A 19,380-nucleotide genomic window follows, 5' to 3' on the forward strand; every position below is an offset into this window, starting at 1 on the left:
AAATTGAGGAGGTGGTTTTAAAATATGATTGGGAGGAAGCTGATGAAAGGGGTAGAAAATAAATTTCTTTAGGGTTTTATCATTTCCTATAAGGTTATAAGTGGTATATATGTCTGTCTCTGTCTATATGATGGCATTTATATGTGTGGTGAATGAAATTTAAGACATAAAATCCAGGTAAAGACAGGTATGCTATACATGAGATGATAAAGATGGATTGGTTCATGCAGGGAATTTTCTAATGTAGTAAAAAAAAGCATAGAATTAAGACTCGAAGAGCAAAATAGATAGAACACTGGGGAAATCGTCCTAGAAGGAGAGAAAATAGGCATAAGAAAATGATACCACAAAAAGCCATAAGATTAACCAAATGTTGGCAGCAGATCCTGAGGGCCTGTCAAATGCTGCAAGTGGTTGTCATTATCCAGAAACTGAAGGACATCTAGATCATACCATTTATATGCGTAATGACAGTGCTCCAGAAGATTGCCTGGAGTGACTACAGGAATCAGGGCACATAGAAAAAGAACAGTGAATTTAGCTTGGCTTCACAAGAAGAAAGATCTGGGGAGGAAGCAAAGGATTTGTGTGTTTGTATCACCACCACCATCATTTTTTACCCCTGTTCTGTCACTAATCACTGCCTTGACTTTGATGGGGTGCCCGATGAGACAGTGAGTCGGGAACATTGGGCAAAGGTATAGGTAGACATAACAAAAATAAAGAAGTGTTGAGAATATGAGAAATGTTCTACAAACTTTTATACTGTTCTGTCCAAACGTAGGCAGGCTTGTTTTCTGAGACTGAGAAAATTCTTCTTGAGGCAGAAATACCTTTGCAAATGATAATATGGAGAACTACAGAGATCTGGGAAGGTTTGCTGAGGCTGAGGATAAGGGGGTTTATTCACTGGGTTTCAATTTAAAATTGAGGGGTGCAAGGTTTTTAAATTCATATCTGATAACTTATTTTGTTTATGATCTCCATGGAAGAATCTGTGTTTTTTCCTAATATATCAAAATAGGTTATGAGTTAAGATACTTCTCATTACTTTCTACATGTTTATCACAGGGTTAGGATGCAAGAACATTTATCAAAAGAATGGTGATCCTTTACACATAAGTGAACTCCTGGAGAGTTTCAAAAAGGATGCAAGAAGTGTTAAGTTGCGAGCTGGAAAACATCAACTTGAAGATGTGACGAGTGTGCTGAAGAATTTTCTGTCTGACATAGATGATGCACTTCTCACAAAGGAGCTCTATCCGTACTGGGTCTCTGCATTAGGTAAAAGACATTTTGCCTGCCTTCTAATTTAATAATTGGGGCTTTCTTTTAAGTCTTCAGTCATCTGAAAACTACTAAACAGCATTTGGTTCTCTTGTCATTTACCCTATAGCAGTATACCCCCGCCCTGTGTGTGTGTGTGTGTGTGTGTGTGTATGTATATGCGGATGTATGCATGCTTATGTACATGTGTGTGTGGAGGTATGCATACCATAAGTTGGTGTCAGGTCACTGTCCCAATCACTTCTCACCTTACTGTTTTGACTCTGGCTGAACTTGAAGTTTTCTAATTGACAGTATCGGCTACCTTGAAAGCCCTTTCAATCTTGTGTCTCTGGCTGCCCACGCTGGCATTACTGGAACACACTACCCTGCCTGGCTATTGTACAGGAGTGCTGACAATCTAAACTCAGGTATTCATGCTTGCACAGCTGGCATTCTACCCACAAAGACATTTTCTCTGCCCACTCACCATATTTTTTATATGACCTGGAATCGTTCCCAAATTTTGTCTTCTTATTGCTTTATTTTGTAAATATCTGTTTGTCTTTATAAAGTGCATGAAATGTCTCCTGGTAAACTTATTGCTTGATCTAATAATGTTATAATGTTAATTAGATTTTATTGAATAAATGTGATTGCTTTTAAAGCCATGAACTAGATGACATGCGGGGGAATGTTTGGATTATCCTGGGATAGCAAATAATTCTAAATTTATTGGGTGATTTGGATATTTTCCCTTCTTGTTTTTCTGGAGTCATCTCTGGGCACCGCATTTCCTTTGATAGATCTCCTGTGTGGCTTAAATGAGCACAAGAGACAACACTTGTGATTTTGAATAGGAATGTACTTGGGAAATGTGTCAGAGTTCCTGCCTCGCTCGGGGATCTTACAGAACATTTAAAGTGACTGTAGACATTTAAAGAATCTTTGGAAAGACCCTGGCTCTTGAGTAATAGCTAGGAAGGCCTAAGCAGGAAATGGAAACACCTTGCTTCCAAAGGTCACTGGGGATTGTACCAGGGGAGTAGTTGAAAAGTCAGCAGAAGTTGTTGCTCTGAAGAGTGGTTGGTACTTCCCACGTCAGCTGATACTAGTTTGAACTGCCAATATAATCCACCTGAATTCTACAATGGGAAACGTTCCCAGTTCTCAGTTACTTCAGAAATTTGTCTTCTACAGTTAAGAGGAGAGAGGGCAATCCTTTCTCATTTGTCTTTTGATGGACCAGTTAATTTCTTTTCATGACAAAGGCACAAGGCCCATTATATCTGATATCGGAATTATGGTATTAAGACCTGAACATCACCTCTTCCTCATTGTCTTTTTTTTTTTTTTTTTTACCTGAGATTTGAGGGCTGCCTGCCTGGTAATAGGCCCCTTATGTAGATCAAACAAATAGTGGAGTTCATAGTTCTGCGATGTCTTGTAGCTTTGGAAAGATATTTAGGGTTTCATATGAAAAAGGGGTCAGAAATACCTTTTTCAAATGCAATTGTTGAAATCCCTCTATAGTCAGATATAGTATACCTTTGCCTTAGCTTTTCAATGTATGATATATAATGAAGTTTGAATAATTTGTTAACTGTACTCCTGTTAAGATGTAAAAGTCCATAAAAATAGGCTGTACAAAAGGAAAAAATCTTCTTACCCTCCCATTTTGAAAGTGCTTAATTTTAAATTGCATATTATAAAAACAACAATATATGACTATGTGACGCGTTTCTTTTTTAAAATTACAGACAATTGTGTTAAAAGTTTGAATGTTTACTCTTGAAACCTGCTTGTATCATTTATATGCTTATAACTATTATTTAAAAATAATATTGGGAGGTAAATTTTTGGTAGAAATGACTAGTTTAAATGTAAAGAATGTTCTCCCTAGATACACAAGATGAACAAGAAAGAACTGAAAAATACAGAGCATTCATACGAACTCTTCCAGGGGTCAACAGAGCAACACTGGCAGCAATAATTGAACACCTTTACAGGTTAGTGGACTCCTGAAACTTCTGAGCATTGTGGGGTAAAACCGCTGTCACTGTTTTGAAACTTAAATTTGTGTAGCTGAGCTTCCATATTTTACATGAAGATTTACAAATCTTAAAAAATTTTACTTTACCCTATGTTTTTTTTTACTTTTTTTATTGAAAAAAGGAGAATAAAAAAAACAAACAAATTTCCGCCTTCTCCCAGCCTCCCATTTCCCTCCCCCTCCTCCCACTCTTCTCCCCCTCCTCCCACTCTTCTCCCCCTCCTCCCACCCCTCTCCCCTTCCCCCAACTCCTCTCCCCCTCCCTCTCCAGTCCAAAGAGCAGTCAGGGTTCCCTGCCCTGTGGTAAGTCCTAAATCCTCCCCCCTCCGTCCATATCTAGGAAGGTGAACATCCAAACTGGCTAGGCTCCCACCAAGCCAGCACATTTGTTTCTGTGATTAAGGTATAATTACAGTTGAGTATGTTGGTGATATTCTTAAATCAGTAAGAAATGGTTGTTTGGATCCAGCTACCCCAGACCCTGCCCTGACATGCTGTTAACAAGCAGGACATTTAAAACTTTTCCAAGTATGAAGTTGGAGAAGATAATGTGTTGTTTTTGTTGGTCAGTAAATAAAGCTGTTTCGGCCAGTGGTTTAGAGGAATAAAGCTAGGCAGAAACACTAAACTGAATGATGGGAGATAGAGGGCACAGTCAGTGAGATACCATGTAGCCTCCTCAGGAGGCGACAAAGACAGGAACCTTGTGGAGTCTCGTTGGCTGGGAAACAAAGGAGCTGCCTCCAATAAAGGCAGGAGGTCATGAATGCTTTGTAAATCATATTAGCTGTTTGATTTTATAAGAAATGACTGATATAATCTGGTTTAGCATAGTAAAGGGAATACTTGCGAAAAGTCAGGAAAGCCTAATAAGGAAACATTTCCTCGGGCTCAGAAGAGAAGGTCACAGTAAGACTTTGAGAAAACTGGTTTTGAAATAATGGGGAGCAGCATCACAATACCAAGAAGTAAATAAAAAAAATTCAGTGTGCACAGTTATTCCAGAAATTAATCAGAGAAAATAAAGAGATTCATAGGAAGAATGATTACCGATAGAGGCTCAAGAAAGCCAGGAATTGGGCGAGGTCATCAAAAGTGGGAGTCACCTTGGATGCAGTCAGATTGATAAAGATTCTAATTCAATAGCTGCCCTGGATAACAGCTCACTTCTGCTATCAGTAGCAGCCACTTAGCTCCACTCACCACGCATTCACTATGCACTCCAGAGTAATTAAAGCAAGAGTCTCCTACTGAGATTCTGAGATCCGAGGCACACAGATAAACACAGATCAGTTTTCTAGATGTTTACAGTGTCATGTGATAAAAGTGCAGAAGTGGTCTGGACCAGCGCTTGGAATTGTTAACTCTTCCATTATTAAATTCCATATCCTTTTCATCTTGTAAATCATCTATGATGATTGCAGTTTCTTTGTCCAATTTCTACTATGCAAGTTTGCATTTCATTATGGATTTCTGACATTATCATATATAATACTACCATGTTTACTCCTTTTGTGTGTGTGTGTGTTTCCAGTGTAATTAAGTCGAGAGTCATGTAGCTGCTCTATATTCAGTTAGTGAAAACGCAATAAGGTCATGAACAGGCACTTGTATTTCTCCTCAACATTCTTATCCATGGAACTCTCCCTTGTGGAGGTGATTGCGGTTGTGAAGCACTGTTAACTTATATCAGTGAATATTTATAGTGCCCTTTGCAATACCCAAAGGTTGTAGCTTACTGTTTAGAAGAGTTAATTTACTTGTCGATATCTATTTATTTTAGAAAGGCTCGGGCGGGCGGGGGGGGGATGAAGAGTTAGCTCAGCAATTAAGATCACTTACTGATCTTTCAGGAGACTCAGCTTCCATTACCAACGCACATATGGCAGATCAAAATCATATGTAATTCCAGTTCCTGGAGATCCAGTGCTTCTTCAACTCTGTGTTATTAATAAATATTAATAAATAATAAGCAAAGACATTCTTGGTAGCTTTCTAAGATAAGGATGGCTGCATTTTTTAATTATGCTTTTGCTTATGGAGATACAATGATATCCTGTTTTGAACTGGATGAACACCTGTTGGGAAAGGACTTGGAAGTCATAAAGAACCATTTGGATTTTATTCTGTTAAAGAGAAAGTAGTTGTCTCATCAAGTCTAGTTTAGCATAGCAGCCCCTCTGATGGGATTCTCTGGTTAATGATGAATGACAACCAGGAAACAGTTTCTTTAGCTCTGATAAGAAGCTAAAGTGTGCATGACCTGACCGATGGTGCATTTTGTGGCAAGTGTAGCCTTTGCCTGTGAACTGACAACCCTCATTACAAGCCCAGCAAGTCCCCGTGGAGCCTGCATTATCTTGACTTCTTGTCCCTGTGCTTCTTTCAGGTGTGGTTGCAGCTACATACATCATTTCTAGTCAGGACTTTACTCATTTTTGTGCTCTGGGCGTGAGCTGTTCTTTGGTTGGCACTGTTTATGTATAGTCAGTCTCTGAGCACTGGAGAGGTGGAGGGGGTGAAAACAGTGGGGATTTAAAGACTCCTTTTAACAGTAATTTTGCTTCTCTTTTTAAGTAGACTTTGAGTGTCTTTAAATACCCACTGAACCTTTTAATTTGAAGAGCTTCATACAGTGTGTGTGTGTGTGTGTGTGTGTGTGTGTGTGTGTTTGTTTTAAAATGATAGCTGAGGATTTTAACTTGTATTATGATGAAATTCTTGAATATAAGTATGTCATAATGAGATATACTTTCCCATAACAGGGTTCAGAAATGCTCAGAAATCAATCACATGAATGCCCATAACTTGGCATTGGTCTTTTCTTCATGCTTATTTCAAACTAAGGGACAAACTAGCGAAGAAGTCAATGTAATTGAAGATCTAATTAATAATTACGTTGAAATATTTGAGGTAAGAATTCTAAGCCCTCTCCTCGTTACAATGGATTAGGCATCATGGCTTGCAGAACACGTTCCTTTTTGCAGGATGTTATTCAGGTCCTTGTGAATATTTAAAAATAGAGACCATGAAGGATAGTTTGCTTTGAAGGTCTTAGATATAATTGGATTTAAACCAGTAACCATTTATTTAAAATGTGGCAGCTTTTAAATATTTTCAGCATCTGTTGTCTGTTGGCCAGCCTACTATTTACAGGGCCTGTGTATGTTTTCTCCTCACTCTGTATATGCATTAAGTGTGTCTACTGAGAGGTGTGAAGTTAGGAGTTTAACAAATTCAGTGATCAACAAAGGCCTGTTAAATGTTGCTATTGAAATCACCCTGAGTGTTTTTAAAACTCTACTCCAATTGGACGAAAATTATGAAGCATTATCTTACGGCTTGTACTGAGTCCTCACAAGTATTTAGTTCACTTTTCAGTTGGCGGGTCTCTGAAGTGAGCATCTTTATGTTTTTTAGTAAACTATTAGAATAGGAATGTTTTTATTGTTTAAGGAAGATAAAATATGGGAAATAAGGCCAGGCTTTAGTAATTCTGGAAGAAGTTTTTTTCAATGTGTATAATTCTCACATCCCTTATTTTTTTTTTTTTTTTTTTTTTTTTTTTGGTTTTTCGAGACAGGGTTTCTCTGTGGTTTTGGAGCCTGTCCTGGAACTAGCTCTTGTAGACCAGGCTGGTCTCGAACTCACAGAGATCCACCTGCCTCTGCCTCCCAAGTGCTGGGATTAAAGGCGTGCACCACCACCGCCCGGCTCTCACATCCCCTCTTTGATCTAGAGTCTTTCAGAGCTTGCTCAAATGATACTTTCTCCTATTCTGTGGGTACAGATGTTCCAGATGAAACCAGATGAGTTAATGCGACCATTTAATAATCTTGAGAAATTTTACTATTATTATTATTATTTAATTTATTTACTTATTCTCCTCTCACATATTACTTTCCAACCACAGTTTTCCCTCCATCCTCACCTCCCAGTCCCTCCTATCCTCCAGACACCCCCCAGCTCCATTTTCTTAGAAAATAGCAGGCCTCCCATGGATATCAACCAAACATGGAATAACAAGTTATAATAAGACTAGGCACATATACCCTCTTATCAATGCTGGGTGAGGCAACCAGTAAGACAAAAAGGGTCCCAAGTGGAGGCAAAAGTATCAGAGACATCCTTACCCCCACTATTGGGAGTCCTGCAAGAATAAGTTACATAACCAAAACATATATGCAGAGGACATAGGTCAGACCCATACAGGCCCCCGATTGTAGCTTCAGTCTTTGTGAGGCTCTGTTAGCCCTGGATAGTTGATTCTGTGAGTCATATGCTTGTGGTGTCCTTGACCCCTCTGGCTCCTATAATTCTTCCTCCCCCTCTTCTGCAGGATGCCCCCCACCAAGTTCTGTCTAATGTTTGAGTGTGGTTCTCTGCATCTGCCCCATCAGTTACTGGATGAAGCCTTTCTAATGATGATTATGCAGGGTTCCCATCTATGAATATAACAAAATATCGTTAGGAATCATTTCATTGACTTTCTTATTTTTCCTCCACCAGTTGTGTTGGGTTCTATGCTAGGTATCTGGGCTTTCCAGCCTCTGGTTTCTGGCCCTTCAGTCTCCTTTTTAGACTCCAGGAGGTTTCTGTTGCACTGGATTTCTCCTTTGCCTCCCAAAAGCTCCTCATTTGCATTGCCTCTCCCTCTCTTTCTCCTCTGACACCTGATCTCATCTGTTCCCATCTCCACTGGCCCCTAGTTCACCCATATTATCTATTCTATTTCCCTTTCACAGGGAGATTCGTGTGTTCCCCCTTGAGCCCTCCTTGTTACTTAGCTTCTCTGGGTGTATGGATTGTAGCATGACTATACTTTTCTTTATAGCTAATATCCACATATAAGTAAGTACATACCATGTTTGTACTCCATCCATTTACCTGAAAGTCTCATGATATCATTTTTTTAACAGTTAAGTAATACTCCATTGGGTAAATTATTGTATTTTCTTCATCCAATCTTCTGTTGAGGGATATCTAGGTTGTTTCCAGTTTCTGACTATTTTGAATAAAACTGCTATGAACATAGTTGTGCAAGTGTCCTTGTGATAGGATGGAGTGTCCTTTCGGTATGCCTGGAGTGGGACAGTATTCCTTACCAGAGAAAAATGTAAGATTTTAGTAATGTAACAGTTTGTATTTTAATTTCTAGGAGAGTTCGTATCAGAACTGCCTTTTCTTGTGCTTTGGTCTCTTTCTCATTTTCTCCTGTTTGTCAAGTGTTTTTGTTTTTTTGATCAATAGCAGCTTCTTTGAAATGATTTGATGCTGAGATAAAATAAATGTGGCTTTACATGCTCTCTTTATTATGCTAATAAAGCTAAATGGTTACCTTCCTAGTGTTGTTGAACTTAAATTTTTACTGAAAGTTTAACAAGCCCTTAAGGAATTTTTGTTTGAGTGATGAGTCTTGTTTCTCACCTGCAAGTAATTTCAGACATTTTCCATGGGAACCTGTACTTGTAAATCTCTATGGTTTTCCATGAGTAAACTCTACAGTCTGATGGGCCAATGTCAGAGCATGTTCTAAGCCCCATGAGGCTCAGTTGGCTTCGTGTTGCCCAAATTGTGGGGCTCCTGTGATCAAGGTGATGATAATGATGACATCCTGGTCTCTTTACAGTTGGTCGTTACTTAAATTCCTGAGGAGCTAGGTGAGAAAGAGCACCTTCGCTCTGTGTGCTTTACATTATTAGAATATCCCAAATTATATTTTAAACAGGTTAAAGAAGACCAAGTCAAACAAATGGACATAGAAAATAGCTTTATAACCAAGTGGAAAGACACTCAAGTGAGTAGTAAGAGTTAGTCTCTAAAGACTTAAAAACCAAATGTTCGTAAATACATTTGTTGTGTGTGTTCAAGTTACTATTCGATGTAGAGTAAAAGAGACTGGTAAAAGACTGGGGCAACTCTGAAACCCGAAGCATACATGCAGAAAGTATTAATATAACCTTAAATATTGAGGAAGCACTGGTTATTATTTACTAAAAACAAAACACCGTTGCCTATGGCAGTGGATTTCAAAGGAAGCATTTAAAGCCAAAGAAATACTAGAATAAATTGCAAAATTCCACAGCATAATGATTTTATCCCTTATGATTAGGAAAATATAAATGATTTCCTATATGCTTCTGTTCTGCACGCTCTCAGATGATTGCATTAATGAGACGGTTTCTAAGGTGACCTGTGTAACGCATACTAACTTTTGTCTTAAGTCTGCTTTTCTAAATCCTGTCTTGCTTTCCTAGTCACATTGCATTGGATTTGTGTGCTCAGGATGCACCATGCTTTTCCAGGGTGCTTTATCTTGTTTGATGAATTCACTGGAACGTCTTAAGGTTGATCATTAATCATCTTCTGGTAACTAGGAATGATAATTGATTCAGGGTTTCACTGTAAATAATAGAAATGGGTCAAATGTACTCTGTTCATAATTACACTCAGATAATGAGGCAAATTCCTGCTTATTAGTCGGACTCAAAGTTTGCTTCAGTCCTGAAACGTCTGCTTCTAATTAAAGGAATCATTGCAGCTATCATTCTACATGAAGCAGATGAGCGCATGCTTAGATTCCCCAGAACTAATACTGTGATACTAATTACTTAACAAATGATTACCTCCATTTTACTGGGTGTAATTAATCCAACTTTTAGAGGAGTTAGGTATAACACTAAACTAAAAAAAAATCTGGCTTATTTTCAGTGTTTATAATTCTCACTTGGTGTGACTGTAATTCGGTCCTGAAATGAAGGACTGTGAGCCTGAAAGGAAATCTTTGTCCGTCTAATCTGTATTGCTGTTGCCTGTGGATCTCTTTGTATTTTGCAACAAAGAAAACAGTCTTGAACACCTTGAATTTACCATAAGTGAATCAATTATATATAAAATAAATTGAGAAAGACATAGGAATAATGTGGAAAATGGTTATTTCTGCTTGGGTCTTGCTTCACTCTATTTAAAGCCCCGTTTTGGAGTATTTGTTGAGTGCTTCTGTCTTCTTCCCGTTTTAATTCTTAGCTTCTTAATTACTTAACTACTTAGCTACTTATTGGTTCACTCTATATTCTGTGGTGTGTGCTTTTTTTCACTTATATGATGTTTTCTTCTTGCTGCGATGTTTATACAAACAGTGAAAAGCAAACATGGTAGCTGCATCTTTCTCCCTAGAAATTGTATGTAACTCAAAACTGAGACAGAGAATTTGGAAATAAGCTTTTTTTTTTTTCATGCAGCATAGTGACAGAATAACTAAGTGTGCTTTTTCAAAGTGCATTTAAATCTTTTTCCCTCGGTGCACTTTAATCTTTCTTGCTTAAAGAAATTAATAAGTAGCTAAGTAGTTAAGTAATTAAGAAGCTAAGAATTAAAACGGGAAGAAGACAGAAGCACTCAACAAATACTCCAAAACGGGGCTTTAAATAGAGTGAAGCAAGACCCAAGCAGAAATAACCATTTTCCACATTATTCCTATGTCTTTCTCAATTTATTTTATATATAATTGATTCACTTATGGTAAATTCAAGGTGTTCAAGACTGTTTTCTTTAAGCAAGAAAAATTCGGAATGCTCAGAACCAGTGTTTGCTGCGATAAAATCAGATTTTAGACTTGTATGCCAAGGATAATTTAGCATCAGAATGATTACATCTCAGAATGTTTTTAAATTATTGGTGATAGATGTTTTTAGTGGTTATACAGTAGACTTCTGAAAAAAAAAGAAAGAAAGGTCAATGCAAATTAATTTTTTTGGTTGGATGCTGAGCCATCTCTCCAGCCCAATGCAAATTATTTTTATGTATTGATTTGTATCTTTGGCCAATGTTTAGTTCTGTTGGTCTATTCTGTGCTGATTTTTACTTTTCCTTTTTACCTGTAACTTTACTCTTCATCTCTGTTAGAGCATGTAATGACCCACATAAGCATTCTTAGATGCTTCAGCAAGAATAATGAAAGCTTGCTTGTCCACCTCATTCTATTGTTTACTTGTACTTTTCTTGCAAAATTACTTTCTTTGTTTATAATTTTAGCTCAGCTTTGATTAGCATACCTTCCCATTTCAATGTTTGAATGTGTTAGCTGCATGAAATCTTAACCAGGGCCTATTTTGTCCTTTAAGATTATGTCCATATGCACTAAGAGCTTTTCATATTCTGTGGCTCTTAATCTCTTGTTGTCAAATGCAGCCTACATCCGCCCTAGAGCCATTGCTTCAGTATTTGAAGCTACTAAGGCCTTGATCATGGCATAAAAAATTCAGACTGTGAATGATGTTACTACTTATACCACTTATTCGGTATAATAAATATGTTTGTCTGTGAGAAAAGAGCACGCTTTGAAATAAGTACCTAATAATGGTGACCAGAAGAACTGAGGTGACTTCATTGCTGTACATTTTTGAGATGGGTGACGAGCATTTTGTAACTCTGTTCAGTGCTGTGTATGTGATTTTGTGACATAATTACGTGTGCTGTCTTCACGTCTGCCTTCCTAGGTGTCCCAGGCTGGAGACTTGTTAATTGAAGTATATGTAGAAAGGAAGGAACCTGACTGCAGTATTATAATCCGGGTGAGTCCTAAGGTGCAAAGGGCTGTCGGAATGCTCAGAACCAGTGTTTGCTGCGATATTTTCCAGTGTATTTTGTATTTTAAGTTCTCTTCCCTTCCAACAGTGACTGGCAGCAAGATTGATCTTTCCTAGCAGGACCCTCCAGGAATTCGGTATTTTAATTATTTGGAAGAGAGCATCACCTGTGCATGAGTTTCGATTTTTCTGCAGATGCTAGAAAATAAACTGAACTCAAGTTCTTGCTTCTCCCTTCCTAAAATTTTAACTTAAGGCAAATTATTTACCCTGCCTTAGCCCCCATTTTAACAATAAAGTGAGGAAAATTTACAGTATTAATATTGTATCACTGATGGAATGACTCATAAATCAAAAACTATGCACATAGCAAATTATTTCCCAAATTGCTATTTAATAAGCAGCTATTTTAGTATTATGAATGCCCAGTCTCATTTCTTATATTCTAACATTTACACTTAATATTGGGTAACTCTTTCTTTTCTTTGAGCTAAATTAAAAATAGGTGTTTTCTGTAGTATTGTCCTCAATAACTGGTCTACATTAGGGGCAGTTGCAGAACTCCTGCATGCTCTTACTTGGTAAGATGATTGTTCCTGAGTAAAGAATACATAAACTTCTCTGTAGCGGAAGTTTGCTTTATTATCTCTTTTAAACTCTTAAGATGTTAAATATATTGCTACTATTAAGTCAAGTAATTCCAGTGGTTATGTATTGTGACTTTATGCCATTAGTACCTTGCTTAGCACATGGACCTGGAACATGATCATGGAGTCTATGAACAGATCTCGTAGGAGACATTTTCTCTTCACTAGTCACATCATAGTTCTGATGCTGAATGTTTGACTGTAGTCATAATGGAGATGAGAAGCTATTACAAATTAAATTACAGACTAAATCTACCAGCAGAATCTTTTATTAATGCTAGAAGGTATAGAATACATGATTTAACTGCATGCATATATATGTTTTATAAGAAAGAATATATATATTCTTTGAAAGCATATTTTAATTTTGTAATTCTAATGAAGTTGTATTAAATGTTACTATTATGCAAAAGTTCTCATATTTTCAACTGTCTTAGAAGAAAAGACTATGCAATTCCAAACAATACCAGAAAGCAGAACAGCAGTAGCAAACTATACAACAATAATCAAATAATCACTACCATTTGCATATGGCTATAAGAGTGTAAAACCATATTGCAGTATTTATACTGTTGATTTTGACCTCAAGGCCTGGAGGCATATGATACACCATGTTTTGGGAAATAGAAAATGGGAATTAAAGACATTAAGGGCATACCACAGACCTGGATCATCATTACACTGAACCTAATATTCATTACACTGCTCTTTGCATTTCATAAATTAATGCTTTCCTGAGTGTGGAGTTCAAGGCAACTCCTACCACCTACTCCCCAAATTTAATTTCTCACTCACTTTTAATCTATTAAAACAGTGCTATATTTCTCTTTAAGAAAATCTTTCCAGAGAGAAAGAAATGACTCATTAATCAGAAGTTCTTCTATAAGACCCTAGTTTGATTCCCAGAACCCACATGATAGCTCACACCATCTGTAACCCCAGTTCTAGGGAATTTGAAATCCTCTTCTTACCTCAGAGGGCTAAAGGCACTCAAGTGGTGTGCAAACATTCATACAGGAAAAGCATGCAAACCCACAACATAATAAAATTAAAATTATATATATTTTAGAACAATGCAGATTTGAGCCATCATGGGATTATTCACCTGCTTTTCCATTTTGCTTCATGTTCTCCACTTTTACAGGATGCTGATGTAAACAGTTTAAGTTTACAATTTTTTGTGCTTCTCTAAATAGAAAAGTAAAATGTTTAATTACTATATCTCAGAATTTCATGAAGATAGAATGAGTGAGTTACCTATAATCTCTCTATGTCTCTCTCTCACACACACACAAACACAACATGGACTGTATTGTGACTATATGAACTGATGAGCAATTCTAAGAAATTTTTAATTTAGATTATTCATGCAAATTGACTTATAGTTGCAGTATTCTAGTTATTACTATGTCTTCTGTTTAACATTATCAGTAAATTTTAACTAAAGAAAACCTTGTTGCTTTTTTTTTAATAATACCTAATCAAGATTGGCAAGAACCCAGAACCTCAGAGTCCCTGAAAGGGTGATAGGCTCATACAGTGGCCTTTAACTTTGAGGTGCTTGTGGATCTGAGCCCCAGGCTGGAGCTGCAGATTCTACTGAATCCTGAAATACTAGCTTGAATGCACTCTGTATGTTGGGATGCCACCATCTGTCACTTGGCATTGCAATGAACACCACAGACACCAAAACCCCAGGGCTTCTTGGCATGGCAGATACGATTTAATCATCTTCACATTATTTAGGGTCCAGGCTGAATAAACCAAGTAACTCTACACTCTTGATTATAGAAAGACAAATGAAAAGTTTTACTGTGAGAAAATTATCTTACTTCTCCAATGAGGTTTGTGTGTGTGTAGATGGATGGATGGATAGATAGATACATGTATAGATAGACAGACTAGATATATATTGTGTGAGTGACCTAGTTGCTTACTAAGAAAATAGTTTTTCCTGCTGTTTCTCTATTACAATATCTCTTTGACTTGACATTACAATGTATTTTGTGGAGAAAAATATCACTATGGTGTTTTCCTTGTTCTTAGAGTATCATAAGATGGGGAATCTGATTGCCCTAGCACAAGACTACTTCTGTGTCAGACATTGTTGAAGACATTTTCCTTCTCTTACAGATATCTCCTGTAATGGAAGCTGAAGAGTTAACTAATGATATATTAGCAATAAAAAATATTGTTCCTACTAAAGGTGATATTTGGGCTACATTCGAAGTCATTGAAAATGAAGAGCTAGGTGAGTGCCTTTCGTGCCGGAGACTTTTATTCCTTAGAGAATAAAGTACACTTCGTGACAAGCCATTATTAACATTTGCCGTTTTCCAAATATTCAGATCTCATTGTGAATTCCACTCTACCTCTATGCCTGTCTTGACATATGTTATCACCACTTGAGGTTGACATCCTATGATGTTTCTCATCAGAATAATTAATCCTTTCATTAACTATAGAAATAAGTATAAAGCAATAGGTATGTTTGTTGCTGCCTTATCAAATAATGTTTCCGTTTATAAGAACAAACAGTTTGATTTATAACAATATCATAAATGTCACCCTCTCAACACCTTATCTCTGTATGATCTGTATTTACTAAGAACAAAGGATGCATATTTAAAAGATTATTGCCCACTCCAAATCCATCATTTTAGATCTAGCAGAAATCTCTCTTTTGGCTGGTGTGTTGTTTTTTTCCCTATCATTAGTGTATCCCTTTGTCATCTTTCCTCACAAATAAACTGAAGAGTTAAGAGACCATCTCAAGCACCTTGACTGTCCTGGTTGTGAAATGCTGAATAAGCTTAACATTCTAATGACATCATTTGGTTTCAAAGACCTCTAGGGAAAAAAAATAAGATGCAGGATTTTGTTGTACCTTGACCATCTGTCTAGCTGATACCTACTAAGGTCTTGGGACCCTTTCAAGTGTAGCTGTCAAAGTGCCAAATGGAAAAACCTTGCCACCCACAAGCTCAAGAAAAAATTAAAATTCATGTTGAACTACCCCAGGGTGCATGATTTGGAACATTGAAGTCAGCATTGGGATGGAAGGGGATTAATATGCACTCCTTCATCTCTCCATCTTGGTATTTTTATTCAGCTGATTTTTTTTCTTGCATAATTCCTCAACAATTAATGGGACTTACAATATGATATTATCAATATGTCTTGTCAAGATACAGTATTCCCTAGTGCTTGGGTGTCAATTCTTGGTATCTCCTTCATTAGACACTATCCCCACTGGACAGAATTGCTCTGGCAAGTGACTCCTGTGACCCCCAACTGTGAAACTCAGCAGAGCTGTTTCAGCTTCACTCTACCTGACATTCTGTGCCATCGATTGTTAGTGACCTTCTTTTTTCCCTGTGGTGAGATCCAGTCTATTTTCAGGGCTGCCTCCATGTTCTTCTTGATTCTACAATCGTTCCATAAAATTTATACTTTCTTTTTTTTTCTGTCTGTTGTTAAAAAGTGTGTTTGTCTCTATGGGTGTCCTTTTGTTATCTTTTCTATTTTACATATTTTTTGTACTTGACTAGCATTGGGAGGTGGCAGTTTTCATGGGTACCTTTGCTCTTCGTCACTGCAGCTGACTACTGGCCACCTGATTGCCTCCCTTAAAGTCTAGACCTAGAGTGTCTCTACAGTGACCTGCATTGGTGCTCATGCTACCTGGCTTAATAAATGTTTCATAGTAGATGTAAATAACACATCTGTGGTTTAATTTGGAGTTGCCTCTGTTTTCCAACACTGTGCATTATAAATATTAGCCATAAATTTAAAATATTACTAAATAAAGCATAGTATATAACCAAATGATCTAGAGTCTTTTGGGTTTTTTTGTGTGTAAAGAAATCACTTTGATTCCCATACTCAATATATTTGTGGATAAAAGATATCTGTTGACATTATTACCAAAATTAACTGTGTAAGTCACAAATTGGGTTATATTGTTCCATCACTGAAATCATCTTTTTATTGTTTCTCATTCCCTAATTATTCCATCATTTTGACCTCCCACAGAAATTTCCAGACTTGGATAAAGTATGGAGAAGTTCTTTGCCTGGAAGAAATATTGATACTGTCTGTTGCAGTTATCAATGGAATACTCATTTTTATCTTTAACTTATAACCGAACCTATATTATTAACATTTAAATTTGTATTCTGTTCTTCTGTGATAGAGACCAAAATGGCCTATTAATTTCTGTTTACTCATGCATGGTCTCTATTATCCTTCTCCAGACATTTCTGAACTCCTCTCAAAAGTCAAATCCACAGGCTTATGCCTGTAGGCTGTGACCATACCTATGACTCATTTCTTTTCTGTTGAATTTCTGTCCATCAGCTTTTTGTCACTGTAACAAATATTTGTGATAAACCATAGAAAAGGAGGATAGCATTGATTTTGTTTTGTGTTTGCCTCACCACTCAGATGTTTCAGCATGTGCTTTGTTGACCTTTGGTCCTGTGTGGGGCAAACCATCTTGATTAGGAGTTTGGAACAGGGAAAAGTTGCTTGTTACTTGATAGTAAGGAAGCAAATAGACAAAGTTAAGGTCTTAGTCTTCAAGAGCATGGCCCAATGAGCTAGCATCCTTCCCTTACATGATAGTTGACAGAGGTTTCAGTATATCCTTAGAGAACCCATAGATCCTGACCATATCTTCAACATATGAATTTTGGATATCATTCCAAACCTAAGCTGTACTAGAAAGGTTTTTTGTTTGTTTGTTTGTTTCATTTTCTGTCTCCATCAGCAACTACTCTGTTCTAAGCTATGCTGTGGTTTTAGTACTTAACCCCAAACTGATTTTTCCCTCTTTGTATGTCATGAACTTCTAAAAAAGTTATCAGTTTGAAGATCCTCATTTAAGTAGACTTCACTGAGGATTTGGGTTTTGTGAAGCAAGTACTTCCTGTGCAGCAATATGATAGCAAAATATTTTCTTTCTCTTGTAAATACTATCAGAGATCTATGTGCTTTTTATTAATATTATTTCATATTCTCCTCACCTATATGTAAATGGCTAATAAAATACCAGTTGGGATGAAGAGTGGCTTTTGCCCTACTGAAATGGCCCAAAGATTTAGAAGTGGAAGTGCCATAATCATTTGTGGAAACCGGAACAAATCAATGTAAAGATAGATATCTAATGATATAAGCTGTTGTTTCCAATGAAAGTCCACTAACTTTCCTATTGAACTAAGTAGATAAGAGTCATTCTTTTATTATTATTATTATTATTTTTGTTTATTTTTTTAGTTGTTGAAAAAGAAAAAAAAATTTCCACCTCCTCCCCGTTTCCCATTTCTCTTCCCCTCCTCCCACATATCTCTCCCTCCCCTTACTCCCCTCCCCCTCTGTCCCTCCTCCCCCACTCCATTCCCCCTTCCTCTCGATAATTAAGAACAGTCCATATTCCCTGCCCTGCGGGAAGTCCAAGGTCCTCCTACTTCTATCCAGGTCCAGGAAGGTGAGCATCCAAACAGGCTAGGCTCCCACAAAGCCAGTTCATGCAGTAGGATCGAAACCTAGTGCCATTGTCCTTGGCTTCTCATCAGCCTTCATTGTCCGCCATGTTCAGAAAGTCCGGTTCCATCCCATGCTTATTCAGTCCCAGTCCCGCTGGCCTTGGTGAGCTCCCAATAGATAGTTCCACTGTCACAGTGGGTGGGTGCACCCCTCGTGGTCCTGACTTCCTTGCTCATGTTCTCCCTCCTTCTGCTCCTCATTTGGATCTTAAGAGCTCAGTCCAGTGCTCCAATTTGGGTCTCTGTCTTTATCTCGATCCATCGCCAGATGAATGTTCTAAGGTGATATGCAAGATATTCATCAGTATGGCTATAGCATAGGGTCGTTTCAGGTTTCCTCTCCTCAGTTGCCCAAGGAACTAACTGGGGACATCTCCCTGGACACCTGTGAGCCCCTTTAGAGTCAAGTCTCTTGCCAACCCTAAGATGGCTCCCTTAATTAGGATATATATTTCTCTGCTCCCGTATCCAACCTTCCTTTATCCCAACCATCCCATCCCCCCAAGCTCCCCCCATCCTCCCCTTCTCACGTTTCTCACCCCATTTCCCCTTAGCCCTATGCCACCTCACCCCCAAGTTCCCAGTTTTTGCCCGGCAATCTTGTCTACTTCTCATATTCTGGCGGATGACTATATGATTTTCTTTGGGTTCACCTTCTTATTTAGCTTCTCTAAGATCACAAATTATATGCTCAATGTCCTTTATTTATGGCTATAAACCAATTATGAGTGAGTACATCCCATGTTCATCTTTTTGGGTTGGGATACCTCACTCAGGATAGTGTTTTCTATTTCCATCCATTTGCATGCAAAATTCACAAAGTCATTTTTTTTACCGCTGAGTAGTACTCTAATATGTATATATTCCACACTTTCTTCATCCATTCTTCCATTGAAAGGCATCTAGGTTGTTTCCAGGTTCTGGCTATTATAAATAATGCTGCTATGAACATAGTTGAACAAATGCTTTTGTCATATGATAGGGCATCTCTTGGGTATATTCCCAAGAGTGGATCTTGGGGTAGGTTGATCCCGAATTTCCTGAGAAATGGCCACACTGATTTCCAAAGTGGTTGCACAAGTTTGCATTCCCACCAGCAATGGATGAGTGTGCCCCTTACTCCACAACATCTCCAGCAAAGGCTATCATTGGTGTTTTTTATTTTAGCCATTCTGACAGGTGTAAGGTGGTATCTCAAAGTTCTTTTAATTTGCATTTCCCTGATCTCCAAGGAGGTTGTGCATGACCTTAAGTATCTTTTGGCCATTTGAACTTCTTCT

The 19,380-nt window shown here is 37.7% G+C and overlaps 1 protein-coding gene across 2 annotated transcripts in view; it reads left to right on the forward strand.

The window, feature by feature from the left end:
* The window catches only part of Arap2 (ArfGAP with RhoGAP domain, ankyrin repeat and PH domain 2), a 152,675-nt gene that overhangs the window by 96,390 nt on the left and 36,905 nt on the right, over positions 1-19,380 (forward strand). The window contains exons 20-25 of one of the 2 annotated variants that reach the window (XM_075943488.1): positions 1,072-1,284; positions 3,170-3,275; positions 6,085-6,232; positions 9,048-9,116; positions 11,818-11,892; positions 14,688-14,805. In XM_075943488.1, coding sequence (XP_075799603.1) covers positions 1,072-1,284; positions 3,170-3,275; positions 6,085-6,232; positions 9,048-9,116; positions 11,818-11,892; positions 14,688-14,805 — 729 coding nt within the window. The remainder of the gene's footprint in view (positions 1-1,071; positions 1,285-3,169; positions 3,276-6,084; positions 6,233-9,047; positions 9,117-11,817; positions 11,893-14,687; positions 14,806-19,380) is intronic. The other variant, XM_075943489.1, reaches the window with a different exon arrangement.

Source organism: Microtus pennsylvanicus, chromosome 12 (genome assembly GCF_037038515.1).
Source record: "Microtus pennsylvanicus isolate mMicPen1 chromosome 12, mMicPen1.hap1, whole genome shotgun sequence".
NCBI classification, from domain to species: domain Eukaryota; kingdom Metazoa; phylum Chordata; class Mammalia; order Rodentia; family Cricetidae; genus Microtus; species Microtus pennsylvanicus.